The 23,034-nt window shown below is 52.0% G+C and overlaps 2 protein-coding genes across 3 annotated transcripts in view; both read left to right on the forward strand.

Annotated features, from left to right (window-relative positions):
• The window catches only part of GNB1 (G protein subunit beta 1), an 88,190-nt gene extending 69,874 nt beyond the window's left edge, over positions 1 to 18,316 (forward strand). For both annotated transcript variants that reach the window (XM_049618274.1, XM_049618275.1), the window contains 5 exons: positions 11,403 to 11,469; positions 12,827 to 13,028; positions 13,893 to 14,109; positions 16,234 to 16,349; positions 16,594 to 18,316. In XM_049618274.1, the coding sequence (XP_049474231.1) occupies positions 11,403 to 11,469; positions 12,827 to 13,028; positions 13,893 to 14,109; positions 16,234 to 16,340 (593 nt within the window). In that variant the 3' untranslated portion in view covers positions 16,341 to 16,349; positions 16,594 to 18,316. The remainder of the gene's footprint in view (positions 1 to 11,402; positions 11,470 to 12,826; positions 13,029 to 13,892; positions 14,110 to 16,233; positions 16,350 to 16,593) is intronic.
• A 3,446-nt stretch (positions 18,317 to 21,762) lies between these two features.
• NADK (NAD kinase) overlaps positions 21,763 to 23,034 on the forward strand; it is a 32,092-nt gene continuing 30,820 nt past the window's right edge. The window contains exon 1 of the mRNA XM_049618269.1: positions 21,763 to 21,930. Coding sequence (XP_049474226.1) covers positions 21,848 to 21,930 — 83 coding nt within the window. The 5' untranslated portion in view covers positions 21,763 to 21,847. The remainder of the gene's footprint in view (positions 21,931 to 23,034) is intronic.

Genomic DNA, 23,034 nt, shown 5'->3' on the forward strand with positions numbered 1-23,034 from the left:
CATGTGTGCTTTGGACTCTCCCCTCTTGTCAATAATTATTCATTGAGATTGCTTGTAGTAATGGCCACTGACACTCTGAAAATGAAATCAAAGACAGGCTTGGATATGCCTTTACCATTAAGAAGCCTTTAGATTGAAGTTGCTGCGGCATCCTGTTTTCAAGGGTCGCAGGGACTCAGGTCACTGCCTGAGTAGCTGGCAGCCACCTTTTTGAGTTGATGTTAACACAGTTGACTCTGTTACCTCCGTCTAAGCCACCTTGTATCTTAAGTGCCTTTCCACAGGGGTTTCCTAGTCTGAACGTGCACGTTTATCCACGTGTATACGTACCGTGCGTTCCCGCGCCTGCTTGTCCGGACTGGTCATCCAAGCCACTTGACGCCAAGTAGCACTCTTGTGGGATAGAGTGCTGAACACGGCCAGCGTTAAGAGTTCGGTGGTACATTATTTTGCCAAGTTTAGGTTACCTGCGACACTTGTTATTCGTAACAAAAGGCATAGTATTTCTGGTCTCTTCCTAATATTTTCCTTATATTCTCAGTTCTCAAACTTACACCCTGCTAGGCTCACCTGTTTTACGTGCAACTAAAGAAATGGTCATAACTAAAGGAGTAAATAATACTGCTTTTGACTCTAGGTAAGCCTTCTGTTAACTTGATTTTAGTCAGATAAAAGTATGTCCATTCTCCTTTTTTTTTAATTCGTGTGAATTCTTGTGTTGTTTTGTTGAAGTGTAATTAACATACAGTGGTACCAGTTTCGAGCACACAATATAATTACTTAGCACTCTACACATTGCTCAGGGCTCATCATGGTAAGTGTGTTCTTGCTCCCCTGTATTTCACCCATTTCTCCCCACTCACCTCCCCTCTGGCAGCCACCAGTGTGATGGTATTGGTTGTCCTTCCAAAGATAGGCTCCTGTATTTTCTCCATTTCTGTCCTGCATTGTCTCCTGCCCTCTGCCTAGTTGGGGGTGATTCCGTCTTACTTTTCTAGTGTCTTAAGGTGGAAACTTAGATCTTTTTCAGACTTAAGCACTTGAACCTATAAATTTCCCTCTAAACATGGCTTTAGCTCTATTTGAAGTATCTTCAAACCCTTTTGATTATTTCTTTGATTCATGGGTTACTTAAAAGTATGTTGCTTAACTTTCAAGTACCCGGAGTTTTCTTAGATAACTTATTACTGATTTATAATTAAATTCCATTATGTTCAGCGAACATATTCTGCAACACTTCAGTTCTTTTCAGTGTATTGGGACTTGTTTTTAAAGGAGCAGATAATCTGTCACAATGACCGCGCCGCATGCACTTGGAAATCGAGTCTGTTCTGTAAGTGCTGGGCAACGTTCTCAATGTGTTCATTAGAGCCAGGCTTTTGAGCCAGAATACTGTTCAAATCTTCTATATCTTTATTTCTGTAAATTGCTGAGAGAGGTTTTTTTTGTTTTTGTTTTTGTTTTTTTTTAATGTTTGTTTATTTTGAGAGAGCGAGAAAGGGAAAGAAAGAATCCCAAGCAGGCACTGCACTTTCAGTGCAGAGCCTGAGGTGGGACTCAAACCCACGAACCATGAGTGGAAATCAAGAATCGGCTGCTTAACCAGTTGAGCCATCCATGTGCCCCTGAGAGAGGATGTTAAAGTCTCTGATTATGGATTTATCTTTCTCCCTTTAATTCTGTCAGTTTTTGCTTTATATATCTTGAGCTCCGTTAGTAGAAATGTATGCATTTGTGTTGTCCTGTCTTCCTGATGAATTGATCCTCTTACCGTGATGAAACGTCCCTTTTTCTCTCAGAATATTCTTTGTTGTAAGTCTGCTTCATCAGATGTGAATAGAGTCACTCCACATTTCTGTTTATTGTTTCCATATGTTTTTTTCCATCCATCTTCTTCCAGCACGACCGCATCTTTATAAATAGAGTCCGTTATAGACAGCTTACAGTTGGGTCTTGCTTTTATCTATTTTAAAGGTGTCTGCCTTTTCACTGGCATGGGGCTCGTTTCTGTGTCATGTAGTGTTGGCAGAGTTGGATTTAGCTTTGTCATGCCACCACCTGCTTTGCTTGCCTGCCTTCTTTTCGGTTAGAATACTAACCCAAATTCTTAGAATCCTAGTTGAGCTTATCTGTTGGCTTTTTTAGTTTCCTCTTTGCATTAATTTTGAGTGGTGTATCTAGGGATTACAATGTACATTCATAATTTTTCAAGGTCCATTCAGAGATGATATTGTATCAGTTCACATAAACTTCAAGAACCTTGCAGCCGTAAAGGCCCATTTTTCTGCCCTTCCTCGTTTTTTATGACATTTTCATAGCTCTTGCCTCTATGTGCCCCCATAAAACATTGTTCTACTTTTTCCGATACACCTTCTTAGCTGTTTGAAGAGATTTGAGTTGTCCTTTACGTTTTCTCAATATTTACCATCTTGAGTGCTCCTTCTTCCTGTCCGAGGATGGAAGGAAGGGCTCCCTTTGGCCTGATGCGTTTGTTTTAAGGTTTCTCACAGTTAGTGGAGGTCTGCTAGCAGTGATTACTCTCCATTTTCATTTATCTGGAAGTATAAAATTTGAAAAAGAAAATTTTTTTTTAATATTTATTTATTTGGGGGAGGGCGCAAGCAGGCAAAGGGCAGAGAGAGGGAGACATAGGATCCCAAGCAGGCTCTGTGGTGACAGCAGAGAGCCTGATGTGGGGCTTGAACCCACAAACCACGAGATCATGACCTGAGCCAGAGTTGGACGCTCAACCGACTGAGCCACCCAGTTGCCCCTTCCTTCATTCTTGAAGAGTTTTGGTTTTTTTTAAGATTTTATTTTATTTTTTTAAAGGAATCTCTACACCTAACATGGGCCTGAACTCACAACCCCAGGGTCAAGAATTGCACACTCCGCTGACCGAGCTGGCCAGGTGCCCCGGTTTTCCTTCATCTTAAAGAGTCTGTTTGCTGGATCTATTGGTTTCTGGGGTTGATAGTTTTTTTCTTTCAGTACTTTAAAGACTTTTCTTTGTTTTGTAGCAGTTGGACTGTGTCGTGCCTCTATGTGGTTTTTCTTTGTACTTTGCTCCAGCATCTTGAATTTGTGAAGTTTTGACTTTTACTAAATTTGGGACATTTTAGGTCATGTCCTCAAGTACATTTTCTATTCTGTAGTCTCCTCCTTTTGCAATCAGATTTGGTCCTTTTGCAATCAGATTTGGTCCTTTCAGACCTGTCCTCAGGCTTATGTGACTTTTGTCACCTCTAGTATTCTGACTACCCAGCAACCTATGTATATGAGATGTTCTGTTTTTAGTTCTAGAATTTTTGTTTGCTTTTTAAAAAAACAGTTCTTTTGTTTGCTGTTTAAAAAAACAGAAAAACAGTTGTTTTTCTACTGAGATTTTCTTCTTATTTATTACATACATATTTGGTATCCTTCATCGCAGTTCTGAGAACTGCCTTCAGAATTCTTGTTGGCACTTCAGCAGCTAATCCTTTTGAGGTTGGTCTTGAGGACTCTTTTCAGTCTGGGTGATGTTTTCCTATTTATTAGTATGTCTAGTAATTTTGAATTGTATCCTGGACGTCGTGAAGTGCTGTGCTGTAGGGCCTCTGTACTCTTGTGTCCTGTCAGGCAGCAGCAGGAGCCTCGTCTGTCCTTTTCCCATCAGCCAGGCCGTGTGGAGCCTGCTCTTTGCCCGTGTGGTCCAGATAGAAGCCTTGGGCACTTCGATGCGTGATTGAGGGCTCCTCTTCTGTGGCTTTCTCCTTTCTAGGTTTTCTTCTTTCACTTTCCTGCTATGGTTGCCCACAGATCTGTGCACTGGCTATTGAAGAAGGTTGGACACGGATCTCACCCACGTGGTGTCATAGTTGGGGGCCTGCCTTAGAAACAGGCTCCATCAGCGCCTTTCTTTTCTTCCAAGTGTAGGCTCCTCTTCATTCTGTCTGCTTCTGTTTCCTGTGCCTTTAGTTGTTTGTTTGTTTGTTGTAAAGGTTTTATTTTTAAGCAATCTCCACACCCAGTGTGGGGCTTGAACTCACAACCCTGAGATCAAGAGCCGCCCGCTCCACCGACTGAACCCACCAGGCACCCCGTCTCTTTTTTGTCCGGAGCTCATCGTTGTTTTCTGTGGGGGAGTTGAGTTGCTCCTGTGGCCAGAACTGCTGCCCCATGGCTGGAAGCCACATAGGCCACCTGTGTGGTCCTCGTGAGCCGTGTGATTGTCCAGTGAGCACACTTCAGAAGTCACTTGGTTTATAGCATTGATGAACTGCCAACACTTAAAAACATATATCCTTGGAGCACCTGGGGGACTCAGTCAGTTAAGTGTCCGAGTCTTGGTTTCAGCTCAGGTCATGATCTCTTGGTTCGTGAGTTCGAGTCCCATGTCAGGCTCTGGGCTGACAGTGCGGAGCCTGCTTGGGATATATTCTCTCCCTCTCTCTCTCTCTCTCTCTCTCTCTCTCTCTGTCTCTCAAAAATAAATAAACCTTAAAAAAAATACATTCTTACTGTTTATCAGTCTCTGATTTATAATCAGATTCAGGGTATTGACTTCCATTTATAATTAAGGATTTAGATATTTTAACACTATGTTTGTTGAAACAAAAAACAAAATTTGGATTAGAGGAAATACTTAAAAGTTTTTGTTTCCTTCATATGTCATGAAATTTTACTTCCTGGGAGTTGAGTAGTTTCTTAAAAGCATTTGGCTGCTTAAGAATATGCGTAACTTTCTTCAGACATGATATATCATTTTTGGCTTCAAGTCAATATAGTTAAAATCTGATAAGCTTAAAATAGTCTTGTTTGGGGCATCTGGGTGCCTCAGTCGGTTAGGTATCCGACTTCGGCTCAGGTCATGATCTCACAGTTCGTGGATTCTGGCCCCTCATTGGGCTCTGTGCTGACAGCTCAGAGCCTGGAGCCTGCTTTAGATTCTGTGTCTCCCTCCCTCTCTCTCTGCCCCACACTACTCACGCTTTGCCTCTCTCTCTCTCTCTCTCTCTCTCTCTGTCTGTCTCTCAAAAATGAATAAACTTAGGGCGCTTGGATGGCTCAGTTGGTTTAAGTGTCCAGCTTCGGATCAGGTCATGATTTCACAGTCCATGAGTTCGAGCCCTGAGTCGGGCTCTGTGCTGACAGCTCAGAGCCTGGAGCCTGCTTTGGATTCTGTGTCTCCCTTTCTCTCTCTGCCCCTCCCCTGCTCATGCTCTGTCTCTCTTGCTCTCAAAAATAAACAAACAGAAAAAAAACTTTTTTAAATGAATGAGCTTAAAAACATTTTTAAATAGTCTTGTTTTAGTCAGAGGGTAAAGGTGTGAACCATTAGTGCATTCAACACACTTGAGTGTTCGCTGTCTTTGTCTTGTCTTTGACCTGAGTGTCTGTGTAATCAGTGTGGTGTTTATTACTTACGATGCCTTTCTCTGGCCTGGGCGTGAGGTTGAGAACTCTTGGCTAAGCCACGGTTGGGACATTTTCTTGTGGAATTTTAGAAACTCGGTTGCACAAAACACACCCGTGAGCGCTGTTGTCAGCAGTCATACCAGTCGGTCTTGCCTTCGTCATGTCTGAGAGTCCAAGGGGGCTCAGTTCGCTCACCTTCAGGGGTAAGGCTCTTGGGAATCAGTTGTGTGCCGCTGTTGTTTCCGTGAAATATAACGGCCCACGCGGAACAAACGAGTTTCTGTCTCTGGAGTCAGTTACCCAGGGTTTGTAAACCCTTTGCCAGTACCGCAGACGGGAAACCTCAGATGGTATTCGCTCTTGCAGAGTCAAGACGCCCTTTGGAAACGGCCACTGGACTGAATTCACAGTGATTGAGGTGGGGCACTTATTATCATTGTTATAAATGTATGACATGCAGAATATAACTTTGCAAGTGCTGTTTTGGTGGGAATAATAACGTGAGAAATGAGGGATTTCCCCTAAAGACTCCCATCTGATGACAGTGTCAGGCCTGGTGTCACAGACTGTTCTTGGAGCAGGTCCCTGCATGCTGCTAGGAAAGCTGCGACGCCGGCTTTGCGAGGTTCCTTCCTTCATAAACCTCTCATTGCAGTGTGGACACTCTTCCCTTCCCAAGGTCGTTCTGGTCAAGATGGCCACACATGCATAAACATTTGGGTCAGGAGTTTAGCCAGAGACGTCCTGGGCACAGCCTGGTGTGGTTGCTCAGCGACTGCCTTTCCTTCCTGCCAAACCAGCTGTGGTAGCTGAAGCTTCGTTTTCTAGGGATGATCTGTTCATATAGTCTGAGGCAGGGTATTTTCTGTTCGTGTGAAAGCACAGCGGACCAGACCCATTGTCTAGTGAACTTGGATATTGGGGGCGGGGGATGGAGAGGTTTCCCCCTAATTCTGCAGAAGGAGTCATAATGGGGCTGCTCTTTGGTACCCTTTTCATTGGCAGGTTAAATGTGACATGGGCCCTAGGCTTCTTGCGTGTTTGTCACAGTCTGGGAAGCACAGGTCCCACTGCTCACTCACGAATCGCATGGACCGTACGGGCAGGAGGTGGGGGGGTGGTGGTCAGGCCGCCTGACCTGGGGCGCCTACTGGGCACAGGGGCTCACAGTGCTGTCCGCACAGTGGGCGTGCGCCGCCCCTTAGCTTCCCTCCGGATGGCTCCTTGGACCTCCTTTCCATCTTGCCTGCTTAGCAGCCCCGGCAGAGAGAGAGAGAGCCACAGGTCGTGGCCAGGCCTGCCATTGGCCACACTGGATTCCGCACCCGCCCCATCTAGCCCTTGGATCGATTGTCTAGATCCAGACCTTAGACTGTCCTGGAAGGATAATGGCAGGCTCTACTGAAAACCCTAAGACCCGAGAGGGCGAGGCCACGCAGCCTTGTGGGTGCATCTGAAGGAGTTTCAAGTCTGCTTTGTCTTCATCGGATCCCCAGCTCTGGCATTCGCCTTTCACGTTGGCCTCTCGTTGGGTGTCGTCAACCCTCCTGACTCTTAACAAAACCCTTCTTTGGCATTTCCTCACTTCCACAGCTTCGAGTTACTTCATAGGCCTTCTTTCCTTCTTAGCAGACTTCTTGAACATTGTGCTCTCACTCTTGTCTCTGCTGCCTGGCTGCGGTGCGTCCCTCAGCGTGGGGCAGGCGGCTCTTCATCCAGGTCCGGGCTGGAATGTGGTCCCTCCCAGAGTGGAAGCCGTAGCTGGCGCTGCGTGGGTGCCTGGGGTGGGCTTTGTGTCTCCAGCTCCCAACTTTGACATAGTGCCCAGCAGGGCCCAGTGCTCTCTAGGGGTGGGCTCGGCTACACCACCACCATGTGCTCGTTGTAGAAATTCGGGGAAGTACCTTGAACTTCTTCCTTTGTGTGTTTTCCTTAAATGTTTATTTTTGAGGGGCAGAGAGACCGAGCACGAGCAGGGGAGGGGCAGAGAGAGAGGGAGACACAGAATCCAAAGCACACTCCAGGCTCCGAGCTGTCAGCGCTGAGCCCGACGTGGGGCTTGGACTCACGAACCGTGAGATCATGACCTGACCCGAAGTCGGATGCCTAAGAGGCTGAGCCACCCAGTTGCCCCTCTTCTTTTGTGTTTTTAACCTACAATCTCACCCAGAACTATTCTAAAGAGTTGAGAGAGTTCAGTGCGTGCTGATGTGTCTGTTGCTGGATGTCTGGGCAGTTTCCGGTTTGTCAGTAGTGTGAACATTCTTGCAGGTGAATGACCCCTCAAGCCTATAGCCATTTTCTTGGGATAAATTAGCTAGCCAGGCCCTCTGGTCTCGGGGGCCACATGAGTCACTTTTCTATGCACGTTGGTAGTCTCGGTTTTGCTCTCTCTGGGTCGGCACCTTCTCCAGATGCAGAAGTAGGCGTCTCTGCTCCTCTGGCAACAGATTCCCAGCCAGGCAGCGCACTCCGTCGGCGTGTCCTGCCTCTGTCCTCCAGGCCTCAGCCGACAGCACACCCTGGTGTCCCCCATGGTCCTTGACCCAGGGACCTGTTCTCTGCACTGTCTCATGTCAAGCCTCCTCTCTCTGGACTGTGTGGCACCCTTGTCCCTGCACTGGGCTGTCCCCCAGCATGTCCTGACACTGTTACCCGTGGTCTCCATGAGGCGTAAAGGAACACTCTTGTGCCTTTGCACCTCCAGATTTGGCACCCATGTGTGTTTTCCCGGGGTCTGTTTTCCCAGCCCCTCTGTAAGGCTCTCAAGAGCCAGCAGCACCACTGGCCGGCCACTGTGTAGCATACGGCCACACCTGGTGGGGGCCATGTTCGCCCGAGGTAGCCCCCCCGCCCTCTACCACACACACACACACACACACACACACACACACACGATGGGATTCATCTCTACCTGAGGTGACTCCGTCCCCCCCCACACACACACATGTGTACACAAACAGCCCTCCCAGGGAATTTATTTATTCTTCAGTTTTAAAGATGGTAACTGCCACTGGTCGTTCGGGACTTAGTGCACCGGCGGCTCTGTCTCCCGGCAGTTCTCTGGCACCATCCTCAGTCCACAGGGGGGGACGGCAGCTCATCGGAGAACGCGGTGCCAGTTAGCCACCGTGTGAGGATTGAGTCGCTTGTTTCTGATTTGCGAGCCCACGTTCTGAAGCCTGACTGTGCCCAGCCAGATGGCTCCTGTGAGACCGTCCTGGTGTCAGCGTTCACGGAGTGCCGTTCGCTGGGCCCTCCTGCAGGCTTCCCTTCCACGCTCACAGGCCTTGGGATGCGGGCTTTGTGCTGGACGGGCCCCATCACAGTGCTGTTGAAGCTTGTTAGCCTCGGTCCGATTTTTCTTTGTGGAGGAAAAAAACATTCATAAAAAACAACATCTACCTGGTTATTGTTTCTTCCTCTCGATGTACAAATACAAAGCGGACCACAGAAATGAGTTATCAGATTGTGAGCAGGAAGCCCTGACTTTGTTTAATTAAAAGTAATATTTGTGTATGTGTTTTGAAAGCTCAGACTACGGAAAGTTAGGAAACGAACGTGGGAGACCGTCATCCCCGGCACTGCCCCTGCCCCACTCTGAGCCCGGCTGTGCTGCCACAGCCTCTCAGGACCACCCTGCCCTCCTCCTCACGGCATCGGTCTTAGTCTTAAGACCTTCTGTGACTTCCTGGTGCCACCTGTTGTTTTGTAAGTGGGATCATTTCCCACAGCCTTCCTGGCTCCTAATAACTGCTGCTTGCTGATCATCGGAGGCCCTGAAGAGTCCCCAGCACTTTGCCAGCTGACGCGGCATGCCGTCTCTGGTTCTTGGTGGGGTGGGGGAGCTCATGGGTTCCACCTGGCTGGACCACAACCTGTGTGATACACGAGGTGGACAGAGGCCGTCTTGGAGGTCATGTTGCTTTGGGTCTTTGACCTAGGAGTGCCCTGCCTGGCCCTGCACGGGACACTGCTGGTGCCGAGTCTCCACGGCTCTTCTCTCCTGACCTCCTTGTGCTCCCAAGTCAGACAGGCTGAGGCTGTGATGGTGCAGCATGAGGGCCACCTCACAGGACGGTGTCGCACGCCCAGGGCTGGCTTTCGGAAGGGAGGGACATTTGAATTGACTTGAGCGATGGCAGAGTAGCCAGGAAGCAGATGCTGTTCTTGGAGAGGAACTTGGGCAGAGCCTCAGCAGTATGAGGGACGGGACCTGGGGGTGCACTGAGCAGCTGGGGACCAAGGGTCACATGCACAGTGTGGATTTGTTATCAGGTGATCTTTCCACACAGGCTGCTCCTCTCCTAGCTGGGCATTGATCACCTGTGGGGTCCCTAGTGTCCCTCTGGACAGACATGACATGGCCTTCGAGAAGTGCTTGACCACACATTCTTTTCTTGTCTTTGTTTTAATGTTTATTTTGAGAGGGAGAGAGGGGGAGAGAGAAAGAGAATCCCAAGCAGGCTCTGTGCTCAACACGGAGCCTGACTTGGGGCTCGATCTCATGACCGTGATGAGATCATTACCTGAGCCAAAAGCAAGAGTCAGTCACTTAACTGACTGAGCCACTCAGGTGCCCCTACACATCCTTTTCTAGGCACATAGCTGATATTTAAAAATTGTCATCCAGGGGCGCCTGGGTGGCTCAGTTGGTTAAATGTCCGACTTAGGCTCAGGCCATGATCTCACTGCTCGTGAGTTCGAGCCCCGCGTTGGGCTCTGCCGACGGCGGCTCGCGAGGCTCCGAGCCTGGAGCCTGGGGCCTGCTTCAGATTCTGTCTCCATCTCTCTGCCTCTCCCCACTCGTACCCTGTCTCTGTCTCTCGGTCTCTCTCAAATATAAATAAGCATTACACAAGTTGTCCTCTCCAAATATTTTGGTAACATCTCTCAGATAAATGCTTCGTTTTCCCTGTATTCTTATACTTTCCATACCAAAACCGTTCCATGGGTTTCTTCTTTGTGCATTTGTTTTTATTTTTCCGATCTTCACAGCGTCGCTCAGGGCCCTCACATGGACTGGCAGGGGTGCCCTGTCCTTGTAAGAGCACACCTGTGTGACCGCCTGGCTGGAGGGGGCGGGGCGGCTCTGGCACCATCCTGGCCACCAGCCCGGGCACACGCCTTACGGCGGGCAGGGGGAGGGCGGTGTCCTGCACTTCTAATTCTCCGAGTCACTTACAGTAGAACAGAACTATAAACCATGATCCACAGAGCTAATTAAGTAGAAATCCTAGTGTGTAGGTACTGAAAAACTGGTTTTCTGTTTTACCTTTCCTCATACCAAAAGCTGATGGAGGTTGGGGATCTCAGTGTGCCCCACTGCCAGCATCCCGGCGTCGGCACCGCAGCTCTGCCTCGCCTCCCACACGCTCAGGCGCCATCCAGCCATTTCCACGCCAACTTGCGTACTCTAGCTGGCATCCTGTAGAAAACCCCGCCGCCCCGCTTGGCGCCCTGATCCCAGCTCTGGCTGTGCCTTCCCGGAGGATTCAGGAGGCCTTCGCAGACCACCCTTTCCCATTCCTTCCCTGACATGTACATACGTTGTCTCTCCCTCCTGGGATGTGAGCTCACACCCCAGGAGGGAGAGAAACAGCACTCCGATCACAGATATGTTCCAGGTGCCCACAGGGCTGCCCTCCAGGCACCAGCATAAGTTCTTGTGGGATGAGTGGATGTGTGAGCGGAAAGGGAACCCCTGTCCCCACATACGGATCAGAGGAAGAGAGACAGCAAGACACCTCCCAGGGCGCGGGGCAGAGGGCTCTCGGCCTCTCCTCTGAGCTGGCATCCGCTCCTCCCGGCCTGTGGGCTGTGCCACCTTGTTTGTTCGTTACTGCATGTGGGGCGGGGCGGGGGGCGGCTGGCAAGCATTGGTCTACACCTAGATGTGGAACTTCCAGGTGTGTTCATTCTGCCAGTGTGTTTTCTATTTACAGGACCTTAGAACTGTGGGCGGGGGCTTGCAGATCAGGGCCATCTTCTGGTTTGTTTTCCAGGTTACCTGTCCTGCTGCCGCTTCCTGGATGACAATCAGATCGTCACCAGCTCTGGGGACACCACCTGGTGAGCACCTGTGTGCCCTGCCTTACTGCTCATACTGCTCACCTTAGACGTGTAGGAAATAAGACTCTCGGCATTAATCAGGCCATCTTTTATTAATTTGAAGTGGCCGTGAGGTGTCAAACACAAATTCATGAGCGATGAGCAAATTCCTTGTACTCTTGATAGATTTTAAAGTTCAGAGTTTAATTTTGAACAACGAAGGACTGACTCATAGGCATCGCAGCTGTAGGTGACATGCCTGTTTTTCTTTCCCCTGGCCACACTCCATCTGGGCAACTGTTGGCATCCCTTTGGGGATCGGGTCCCCTCTGAGCGCCGTGTCACTGTGGACTCTGAGCAGAACTGAGGAGGAGCAGGGCTTCCCATGTCAAGTGCACTGTCTCAGCCTGCCTCGGTTTGAGCTTCTACCTTACAGTTAGAAGCCCACTTAACCTCTAGAACATTAAATGATCAGATAGGAGTCATTTTAGACTTAAACCGTCGTCAGGGGCTTTTCTGGGCTTTGTGGCACGATGTGGCGGCATGCCCTATGCCGGGTCCCGACTCCCCTATCCAGCTCGTCCTCTTTGTATAAATCGTATAGGTTCACAAAAGACTTATAATGTAGCCTGTCCATTTTCGGAAGAATTTCTTTATTAGAAGATATTTTTTTAAAGCTGGAGTCCTGGACGTGATTCCTTCCTTGCTGTAGTCCCTCCAGGCCCTAGCAAGGAACCCCCCCCTGCACAGTCAACGTGTAAATCGTGTAACCGGATTTGCATCTGAGCCAGAACCAAGCAGCTTTCGGTGCTGCTGCTTCCTGGGGCTTGAAACACAGAAGTGGCCCACGCTCCACCCGCAGCACAGTCGACGTCTCACCTTTGTACCCCTTACATAGCTGCTCATCAGACATCCACGGGACACCAAACTCAGGGACTCTCCCGAGGAAGGCCGTGGGACCCGCGCCTTGCTCTGAGCCATTTGTTGACCTGGTGTCGTCTCCGTGTCTTAGCCCGTGGCACCCCGGAGGGCAGTGAGCTGGCTGCAGCAGATCTGTGCCCGTGTGGGGCACTGGCCAGGAGCCCCTGCTGCTCCTTGCAAGCCCACATGGGGCACAGGTCACTGGCTCCCCCTTTGTTGGTGTTTGAGTTGGTGTAGAGATAACAACTACTCCAAAGCCTGTGGCCACATTCTCGTCTGTGTTTTGTTTGGGTGCTTGGTTTCCCTTCCAAACAAAGCCACATTATGACATTTAGATTTGTCTTCAGTAAAAGCACAGAGGTTTACTGTGGTCCTGGGGTGGTTTGAAGGACAGTTTGTCACATGACTGCTTGTCTGACAAAGTGAGGTGACTGCATGTTTTGTGTTCCTGCTGCAGTGCTCTGTGGGACATCGAGACCGGCCAGCAGACGACCACGTTCACTGGACACACTGGGGATGTTATGAGCCTCTCTCTCGCTCCTGACACCAGACTGTTTGTCTCTGGTGCTTGTGATGCTTCAGCCAAACTCTGGGATGTGCGAGAAGGGATGTGCCGGCAAACTTTCACTGGCCACGAGTCTGACATCAATGCCATCTGTGTGAGTTGGGGGTTCAGCTGTGGGTTGGGGTCCTTTGCCAGCTGTTAGCGAGTTAGATTGCTTTCTGTATACCGTGGAACACACCATTAAGTTTTAAAATGTTTTCAGGAGTAGATGTTGTCTCCTCTGTGTAACTATAACCTAATTTACAAAAACTCCTGTAGAAAGCTTAGATGTGACGTGCTCTGTCGTCCTTGTGAGGCCGGCTGATTCTGTGCTGACTGTTCATCTCACAGACATTGGCGATGGGCCTACGGTGTGCAGGCCCTGGGGCGAGCCAGCGATTGGTGTCCTGGGCTTCCCTCTAGTTGGGAAACAGACAAGGCAGTAGTTGACCCAGTCAGCACAGTCTCTTAGGAGTGGGGGGCGGAGGGGGGGCAGAGGCTGAACCTTGAGCAGGAACCTTACACGCTCAGCCTCCTCCCCATGGTTGGGGCGCAGCCAGCTGAAGGAGCCTTCCCGTTGCCACGTCGCCCTGACGTGATGGGGGTTGCAAGAAGATGTGGAGGGCGGTATCTGGTTGGTCAGGGCTGGGCATTCCTCCCCCGCTTTTCCTCCACGAGGCTAGTCCAGCTGCTGGCGGTGCTCAGGGGTGACCACACTCTTCCTGCCCCCTTGGGAAACAGTTGATCATGAAAGGAAGGCTATTCTTTGGGGAAGACGGCCGCTGTGCCTGCCCCAGTACCGACGCCCTCCCTTCCGGATGCCCAGGCAGCTGCCGCTCTGCTTCGCTGTGTCTCCAGAGTCCGGTCCCTGCTGACCCTTTCCTCCTGTGCGGGCAGCAGCCCTGCTGTGGGCCGGTCCTGTTTCCACTACTTCTCTCTGTGCATTTGCCTACTCTCTCGGCTTGCTTTCTCTTTCTAGTTCTTTCCAAATGGCAATGCGTTTGCCACTGGCTCGGATGATGCTACCTGCAGGCTGTTCGACCTCCGTGCGGACCAGGAGCTCATGACTTACTCCCATGACAACATCATCTGTGGGATCACCTCGGTGTCCTTCTCCAAGAGTGGGCGCCTGCTCCTTGCAGGGTACGACGACTTCAACTGCAACGTGTGGGACGCGCTCAAGGCCGACAGGGCAGGTGGGTGCTTGCTGGGCCTCCTGGGCCTCCTGGGCCTCCTAGGCACTGAGGGCTCACCTTTGAGGATGGACCTGACTCCCAGAGGTTGGAATATTCGGGTTTGCGCACGTGATGCTGGTAAGAAGCACATGCTGTGCCCGAGTATATCTGCCTGCCCTGTGGTGTGGCCGGTGGAAGGACAGGGGACAGGCCAGGGCGTCTGCGCTCAGGGTCTCCAGCACGTTGGCTTCCCTGGCGCCAGATCTCCTTACACGCACTGTGTGGGGTGCACGGAGACCACCACGGTGGGCGGACAGCTGCTGGGTCTTCAAGGCCCTCACCTTGCTTTCTCTCTCCACCGGCTGTACGTGGTGGAACCGTGTCATCTATGGGCACAGGCTTGGGCAGGTCTAAAGTCTCAAGTTCACACATCAAAGGCAAGTGTGTGGCTGTAAAGGGCATTAAAACACAAGTTGTACAGGGTTGCCTGACTGGCTCAGTCAGTAGAGAGTGTGCCTCTTGATCTTGCGGTTGTGAGTTCAAGCCCCATGTTGGGTGTAAAGATTACCTAAAAATAAAATCTTAAAAAAAAAATTAGGAAATAAAACATAAATTGTACAAAAGGTGAGAAACATCCTGTATTAAACGTGGACAGTCGGGCAGCTGAATTGAATTGACATTTTCAGAATCTTTCAACCCAGTTAATCTTGGCAGGGGGAAGAAGGGAGCGTGACTTGGGGTCTTCTTGGGGGTGTCTTACCTTGACATCCCACTTTCTGATGGATCTTTACCCACCCTGGGCTGAATTCCCCTCCTGCCCCCCACTCCCTCTTGCATACCTCTTGCTCCCGCTGCCCCAACAGTTTTCTGGTCCTGGTGCCACAGCAGAGGACACTGTTCCATCCAGCTGAGTCTGTCTCTTTACTCAGCTGTGACACTAAGGAGTATAGGAAATGGACACGGATTCTCTGAAATTAGCCATCAGATTCTTCCGATCAGACGTGGAATGTTCTGGATGATAATTACCTTTTTTTTTTCTAATTTTTTTTTTTAATGTTTCTCTTTGAGAGAGAAAGACAGAGCACGAGTGGGGGAGGGGCAGAGAGAGGGGGACATAGAATCGGAAGCAGGCTCCAGGCTCCGAGCTGTCAGCACAGAGCCCGATGCGGGGCTCGAGTGCCCAAACTGTGAGACCATGACCTGAACCGAAGTTGGAGGGTTAACTGAGCCACCCAGGTGCCCCTGGCTGATGATTATCTAAGCACAGGTGACTGAATGTCAACAGGAGGCTTGTCTCACTGTGGGGTCAGCATGGAGTCACTGTGTGACATCCCATTGGCCCCTCTTGCCTCAGTGTCCAGCTCTCTGTGTTTTGTGCCCGGTGCTAGGCTCCAGGGGTTACAAACAGATGAACAGCCCACAGGCTTACACTCTTGGGTTCTAATTGCCCTGAGATTGGAATGGTTGGCTTTTTTTATTGTGATGTAGATTTCTTTTCTTTCTTTCTTTTTTTTTCTTTTTTATTATATTTATTTATTTATTTTGAGAGGGGATGGGGAGGGGCAGAGAGAGAATCTCAAGCAGGCTCCATGCTCAGCGCACAGCCTGACCTGGGGCTGAATGTCACGAACGTGATGAGATCATGACCTGAGCTGAAATCGAGAGTTGGACGCTCAACTGACTGAGCCACCCAGGTCCCCCTGTGTTTCATTTTTTATTTAAGCTTCTTACCACAGTGAATACATTCAGGAGTTGGTGCCAAAGGTCCTAAGTTATTCACTGTGTGTGTCTGTACCTTTTTATTGTGTATGTTCCTTGTCATCGTGGCTGTCTTAAAAACAGACTTCTTACCAGGGGCTCCAGTGCGTCTTTGTTGTGTATGAATACTTCCCTGTGGCTGTAGGTGTGGTCCATGTTGTTTTTAAGAGAGGAGTATAGTGAGCTGTACTCGCCTTGGACCAGCGTGGTTTCTCTGCCTCCCAGTGTCCTTCCCTGCCATTGGGACATCGCAGAGGAGGGGCCTTTGGCGTTCTGGGTATGCTTCCGCGGGTGGCCCTGCCAGCCAGCCCTGCATAGCATCGCCGCGTCGCCCCCAGGTGGGGCACCTCTGGGTCCTGGAGTGACTGGGCTGTCATCTGCTCTCAGGTGTCTTGGCCGGGCATGACAACCGCGTCAGCTGCCTGGGGGTGACTGACGATGGGATGGCCGTGGCGACAGGGTCCTGGGACAGCTTCCTCAAGATCTGGAACTAACGTCGACAGGTAATGCAGCAGCCAAGGTGCCCTCCCTGCGTGCACGTCTGTGTATGTATTTCACACGGCACATAGGATGTCACCGTTGCTAGATTAATTCGATGTAGAGCTGATCTGGAACTGTGCTCAGGTGAGCGTTGCATCCACCTGAGGTGACGTGTCCTTAGGGCAGACGGGCGGGACGGTGGGGAGAGCAGGAGCAGTGAGTGTGGGTGTTCTCTGTTTGTATTGCTTTAAACTCTGTTTAAAACAGCAGGTGGACGTCGTGGCGACTGGAAGACCATTCCAACCTTGAAGCGTTACAGTGATAGCATTTCCTCTCCACCCCTACTAACGTGGACGCCCTGCACCCCCTCAGAACTTCAAAAGGGCAAGGCCTTTTCCTTCACTTATTGCTGAAACCAAGAGCACAATTCCCATTAAGAGAACCTCTGTGCTGTAAACTGAGACAAAATTGTGCATTCCTTCCGGGACCATCGTCTTTGTTCTTTTTTGTCTGGAATGAATTTAAAAGGAAATACCATAATAAACATGTTAACCAGAAGGTAAACTTGAGTGTAATTGTGAGACAGACACACCTTTTCACTAGTTCATTTGAATTTCAGGTCAGTGACCCTGTTTTGTGCTGTTCACGCAAAACAAGTGGAGGATTTTATCTCGTAACTGGTTCTAAACTTCAGGTTGTGTTTGTAACAGGATTTTGCAAACATCCATATTTCCTTCTTAAAATATATTCCTTTACGTTCAGTAGTTCAACAGAGGAAGAGGGTCTGGTGCAGCCTCTCTGAAATTGTTAATGACGTAAACCGAGCCCCTCAGTTTTTTATTTTTTGTCCTGTGTCACGTAATTGTTACGCACAAACACGGCCTAGAAAGGAAGACAGACGCTAATCAGGAAAGGAAGCAAGCACACGCCGTGGATGGTCTTGAACGCGTGATGAAGTCTACTCCAGTTAGGCACCTGTTCCTCCCCGCCCATCCTCCCTGCCTTCTCAGTTCAGTTCTTAATGTCACAGCGGGTTTCCTTGTGAAGTTGGAGGGAAGGAAGTCCATGATAATAGCCTAACGCTACCCTGTGCCCCGCCCCCAGCCGTCAGGAACCTCTGTTTTCAAGAGAGGCGCCCGTCCCGTGCTTGGATAGTCAGTCAATTATTTGTGTATGAAACCATGTACAAATCAATGTTTTGAAAATAATGATCTCAAACTTTCTAAGTTAAATTTTAAAAAATTTGATCGTTTGCCATATTGGGTGGGTTTACTCTTAGAATCGCATGCTGTAGAAATGCTCAAAAGTGCATCCAGGACTCAGTCCTTAGATGTTCTTTTTCTTTTAAGAAATAACCTCTTTCAAGTTGTAACCATCGCGGCTCTGTCCACTTCTTGCTGCCATTCTGTGCACCGGAAGCAGTACAGCGAGCAGCCCCTCGCGCTTGGGTGGCAGGATGAGTCACTGTTTGCTTTCTTTCTTTAAAAAAAAAAAAAAAAAAAAAGCCCTGTTGCAAAGGATTGCCGTTGGACTCGGGGGCGGGGGGAGCAGGGGGTAGAGACCCGGCCTTCCTCTGCCAACTCCTCTTGGCCTGTCTCTGCCGTGGGACCAGCCTTCTGCATCTGAGGCGGGTCGTCGTGTAACACCCACGCCTCCCCGGTCCCGCTGGAGGCCGGGGGACAGCGGCGCCGTGGGCTGCCTCCCTGCACCCGAGCCCGCTCCACAGCAGCAGCCGGGGCTTCTCTCCGTCCTGTTTCCGCAGCATCCTGTACAGAACTGCGCTGTGCCGTGCAGTAGGCCAGGGGCTGGCAGGGAGAAGAAACACGAGCCCTCCTTCCCTCCCATCCACACCTCTGTAGGAGCTCTCTGCACCCCGTGCCCTCACTGTATTTAATTTTAAAGTCAGTGTATTGCAAGGAGGCTGGATGCGAGATAGATACTATATTAAACTGTACTGTTATTTAAGATGTAATAAAGCGGTTTGACATGAGGGACTTGGGTGTGGCTGCTTATTTGCCAGGCTGTTTGGGCTCGTGACACAGCCGTCTTCCCCTGGCCGCCCTACTCGGTGACGTCGGCTGGATGTGGTCGTGTGGGCAGTGGCATGGCTGCCTGCTTTTCTGCCATGCCTTTTGTCCCCATCGCCAAGAGTCCCTGAAAGGAGGGTCGGGTCCTCGGCCGGCCCCACGCAGTAGCAGCGCCCCAGCAGTTCTGCCACCGTCGGGGCCCAGCCGCCCTTCCCCCACCTCTCAGGCCACTGCCCAGCGCGCGAGGAGCGTCCCCAGGCGCCGTCCTGCCAGTGTCTCTCATCTTCGGGGCCTGAGGCCCTTACCTCCTCCTCCCTCTGTAAGATCTAGGACGTTACTCCAGACACATGCTTTCCTTCTGACTGAGGTTTTTATCTCCATCTGGATAAAAAGAGCGGCATCTTGTAAGAAAAACTGAATATCTCCCCCAAAGTGTGAGAAACCACTCGGAACGGGCATACCCCTGAAGGACCTCCACCAGGGCCCCGTCCCTTCCTCATTCTACAAGGTTATAAAAGGTGACTCGGTACTTTTCTTGGGTTAAATGCTGGTACTTTTTCATAAATAAGTGAAGACTGCTCTCCATGGGAAGTACTCCCGCCCGAGGCTCTCTTCTCCAATTACCAGCAAGACAGAGCGGCAGGGGCGGCGGTGGGGGGGGGGGTGCATTTCTCCCGTGCGTTTGCCAGGACCAGGGGTGCCGTCTCGCCAGGGACTGGCAGCCTGAATGCTAGGTTTGCCTGGCTTCAACCTCCTCCCCCACTGCTCCCTGAAAGACCCTGCTGGCTGTCTTACAAAATGCCAGGGAGCATCTGAGGTGCTCCTGGGGCTGATGACCCCATCAGCAGAAAACAGGGGGAGCAGAAAGCAGGTGGTTATCCTGCACAGAGGTACACCCTGGGATGGGGTACAATGGAACCTCAGCAAGGACTGGTAGCCCACAGATCCCCACGTGTTCCCTCTGTCCTTCAGTGCCCCAGCCTGGCACCCGGCATGTCCCCTGCTCCCTGACCTGCCCCTGCATGGTGCAGCTAGCTCTCTGCTGGCTCTGAGATCACTGTCCCACTTTCTCAGCAAAGCAGCCACTGGAAACAGGTACCAGTAGGGGCATCTAGAAAGTGGCCAGCTCGCTGTGCAGAAATGAAGGGACACCTGCACAACCAGGGTGGACTGTGTTCGTTTTCAACCTTCAGGCACAAAACTCAAGCTTGCACGGACCGAGCAGGACCCTTTAGCACTTAACCTCTGCTGCCTGGACAGCCCTCGGAAAGTGACTTCTCGCTCTTTGCCATGCGTCCCCTTCCAGGGTGTTGGCCGTGCTCCCTCCCCTTCCTCCAGTCTCCCCTGAGACTTCCACCCCTCCTGTCCTAGTCATGGCCCTGCCCTTGTGGGCACCTGTTGCAAGTGTGCTGTCCAAGCTCCACTCGGAGCCCTTGGGAGGCTGGACTGAGCTGGGGCCTCTCGGTGACTTCTAGGGTTCTGTCCCCACCATGCCCAGTGTTGTGTCCCAGATGGATACTGGGGGCTTCTGCCACCCCCCACGGTGCCTGATCCTCAACGTGGCCCCACAAGCCCCGCGGGCTGCCCTGAGGGGTGTGCTGTCCAGGCAGGGGCCCTCCTCTTCCTAGTGCTCCGTCTCCCCCAGCCCCCCACTCCTGGAGTCCAGTCAAAGCCTTCCTGGAGCTAGGGCCACACTCTGCCCCTCATGTCCTCGCTGCAGGTTACCCGGCCGGTGCCCCAGATGCCCTGAGTAAAAACCGCAGACAACAAAAGCACCTGTTTCCTAGAGGCCTTGTGAGAATTCATCAAGCCCCTTTGTGCAAATGCCAGACCCCACCCACCGCAAGCTGGCACTGCCTCTGCCCCTCTGTAGCTCCTCCTAGCTGGTGGGGGGTGAGGGGGCTGTCCCTCTGCTAACCACCCTGGTGAGAAGTTCACGGTCTACTCCAAGGTCTTGTCCCCTGCTGGACCGTGTGCCTGGCACCTAGCAGGCCTGCAGGAAGAAGGGCTTCCTCCCACACTTGGTCACCCAAAACCACTCCCACCAGGAGGGAGCCAAGTTGGCAATTCCAGACACTGGCCCCTGGAGAGGAATAGGTAAGGAGGGGCTGGACTTGCCCTGTACGCGCTGGCTAGAGGCCTGGGGCTGGGGGTATGGACAAGATGACTTCTGAACAGCCCAAGACACCCGCCTCCACAGGGAGCCTTGGTCCTTCCCTGCCACCCCTGTCACCCAGGCTCCTGGCCCCTTCCCCTTTTGGGTGCTGGGCAATCTCTGTTCACCCTCTCACCCGTCAAGCACAGTTGAGGCCAACTTGCATGTGAGCTGGGGGCAGGACTCCAAGGAGTATCCGCTTCACCTGAGAGCTGCGCTCGAGACTGCACTTAAAATCCAGGACCCCCCACCCTGTCTGAATGAGTCCAGCTCTAGCCAGGCAGCCTACCTGGCTCTACCCTCCATGGCCCAGGCTGCCTTCTTCCACCACCGAACCCACCCACCCTGATATCCCCCATCATTCAACCCTCCAAAGAGGGTACATCTAGGTTTTAGGGGTCTGAGGCTTAAATAAAACAGGAATCACAAGTCACATTTAAGAAAATACAAAGAAACAAATACGAGTGTTGGGAAAGGTTACCCTTGAGACCCTCTGAGGCAGAACCCTCTTCCTCAGCCCAGCCCAAACTAGCCTGCCTAGCATCCACCCACCCCCCACCCCCCACCCCCATCCTCACACCAGCCATTGTCCTTGGTGCTGGCCCTTCCCTCTCCCCACCAAGCCTGGCTTATTCCTACTCCGCCTTTGGACTCAGCCCAAGCCAAACGGCCTCTAGGAACCTTCCGGATGCCTTAAAGCACCCCACCCCTCCCAGCATCGGCTCCCATTACTACTGGCCAGCCTTGGGGGGGCCTGGTGGGGGTTTCCATTACTACTGACCAGTGTTTGATGGGGCAGAGTGGGACCCGGGCCTACTGGGAAATTTTGCACAATCCGGGTCAGGTGAAGGAAGCCACAGCCCCTGTTTTTTCATCTCTGAAATGGGGAAGCACCCTCTGAGGTCTGGGTGGACAGAGGCTTTCCATTATTGCAAACACTGACACAAGTTCCCTTTAGAGAGGGACACACAGGAAGGGCCCTGCTGTGTGAACTCGGCTAGCCACAAGGCTGGCTCTTCTGCCTTGGTGCCTTCTCTATAGACTCTTCCTGATCTAGAAGGTTCTTGGGAGGCCTAGCCCAATGCCTGGAACATAGTAAGAGCTGGCTCAAGCATTAGTATTATTATGTTAATGACCATATCCCAGATGTGCAGCTCAAAAGGCTTCTCCTGTGGGTGTGGCTGGCGGTCACTTTAGGGAAGTGGTGGGGTTTCCAAAACAACCAGAAAAGGAAGTTACAGAGCTTGAGAAATCACCCCAAATTCCTGCCATCCTTGGCCCCCTTTCCACTCACTCTTGGTGACCCCACTGCCCAGTGGCCCCAAGACAGCAGTGAGACATGTCCTGTCTTGTGCCCCTCTGTGTTTCAAGTCTCTGGACACAGGGCCAAGAGACCCCGCCAGAGAAGACTGACAACAGCAGGTATGGGGGTTGTGGAAACCTGGAAGCCAGGCGGTGTGCAGAGTACTCCAGTCTATACGAGGTGTGGGACACCTGAGTGTACACAAGGAATAATGGTTGGCACTTGGGAGCCCAGGCAGATTACCAAGCACGCAACAGTGCACTGCCCGGGGGTTCCTCTACAGTGACCTGCATCAGCTTATTCAGAGATGTGTCCCAGGAGCCTGGCACACTATTGGGATACTTGACTCCTGGGTGGATTGGGGAAGGCCTGCAGCGAAGGTACTAAGTGGGCACTGTGGCCTCGGTCCCCTTCCTCCCTCCTGTCTGGGTCCTGCAGTGGTGGTGGGAAAGGGGGGAGGGGAGGACAGTGCTAGCAGGTCACCATACAGTGGCCCCTCTGACATCCCAAGCCTAGAGCCCCTGCAGTCCAAGTGGTGTGCAAGTCCCTGCCAGGCTGCTTGGGGTGGACGAGGCCCCTGGTAGCCGGCCCAGGCCGCCCCCTTCCAGCTGTCCTGGCAGGGAGGGGCCAGTGCTGCCGCAGCTGCTCACAACGAGTTTTGGTTCCCCAAACATGTTCCTTCTCCGCAGATTCATACCCTGTCAGTTACGGAATCCTAGGTGGGTGCTGTCACCACTCGCGGGGCCGAGGCCAGCCCACCCTAACCGCGGTGGTGGGGAGCTGGGACAGCCAGGGGGCAGGGGCAGGGGGTGCCAGCCCAGCGGACTGACGGACGAGTATCCGAAGCGGCGGGGTGACCGAGATCCAAGGTTCTTCCTCCCGGAGGCCGCCGTCGGGGTCGCGGCGGCCGAAGGCCCACCCCAGATCCCAGGCCCCCGACCCCAGCCCCGCCTTCCCCATCCCAGACCCAAGTCTTTGCCGGCCGAACCACGTGCGCGGGGGCGTGGCGCGGGAAGGGCGCATGCGCGGCGGGTGGCGCATGCGTGGCGCGGACGCGCACGCGTGCGCACTGGCTGTATTGCTGGTCGGCGGGCCGGCGCCGCGGTCCCGGCGGCCGTGGGGCGGGGGCCGGCCATGGGGCGGGGGGAGGCCGCGGCGCCGGGGGCCGGCTAGCGACCCGCCGACCAGCAATACAGCCAGTGCGCACGCGTGCGCGTCCGCGC

The sequence above is a fragment of the Panthera uncia genome (assembly GCF_023721935.1).
Source record: "Panthera uncia isolate 11264 chromosome C1 unlocalized genomic scaffold, Puncia_PCG_1.0 HiC_scaffold_4, whole genome shotgun sequence".
Classification (NCBI taxonomy): domain Eukaryota; kingdom Metazoa; phylum Chordata; class Mammalia; order Carnivora; family Felidae; genus Panthera; species Panthera uncia.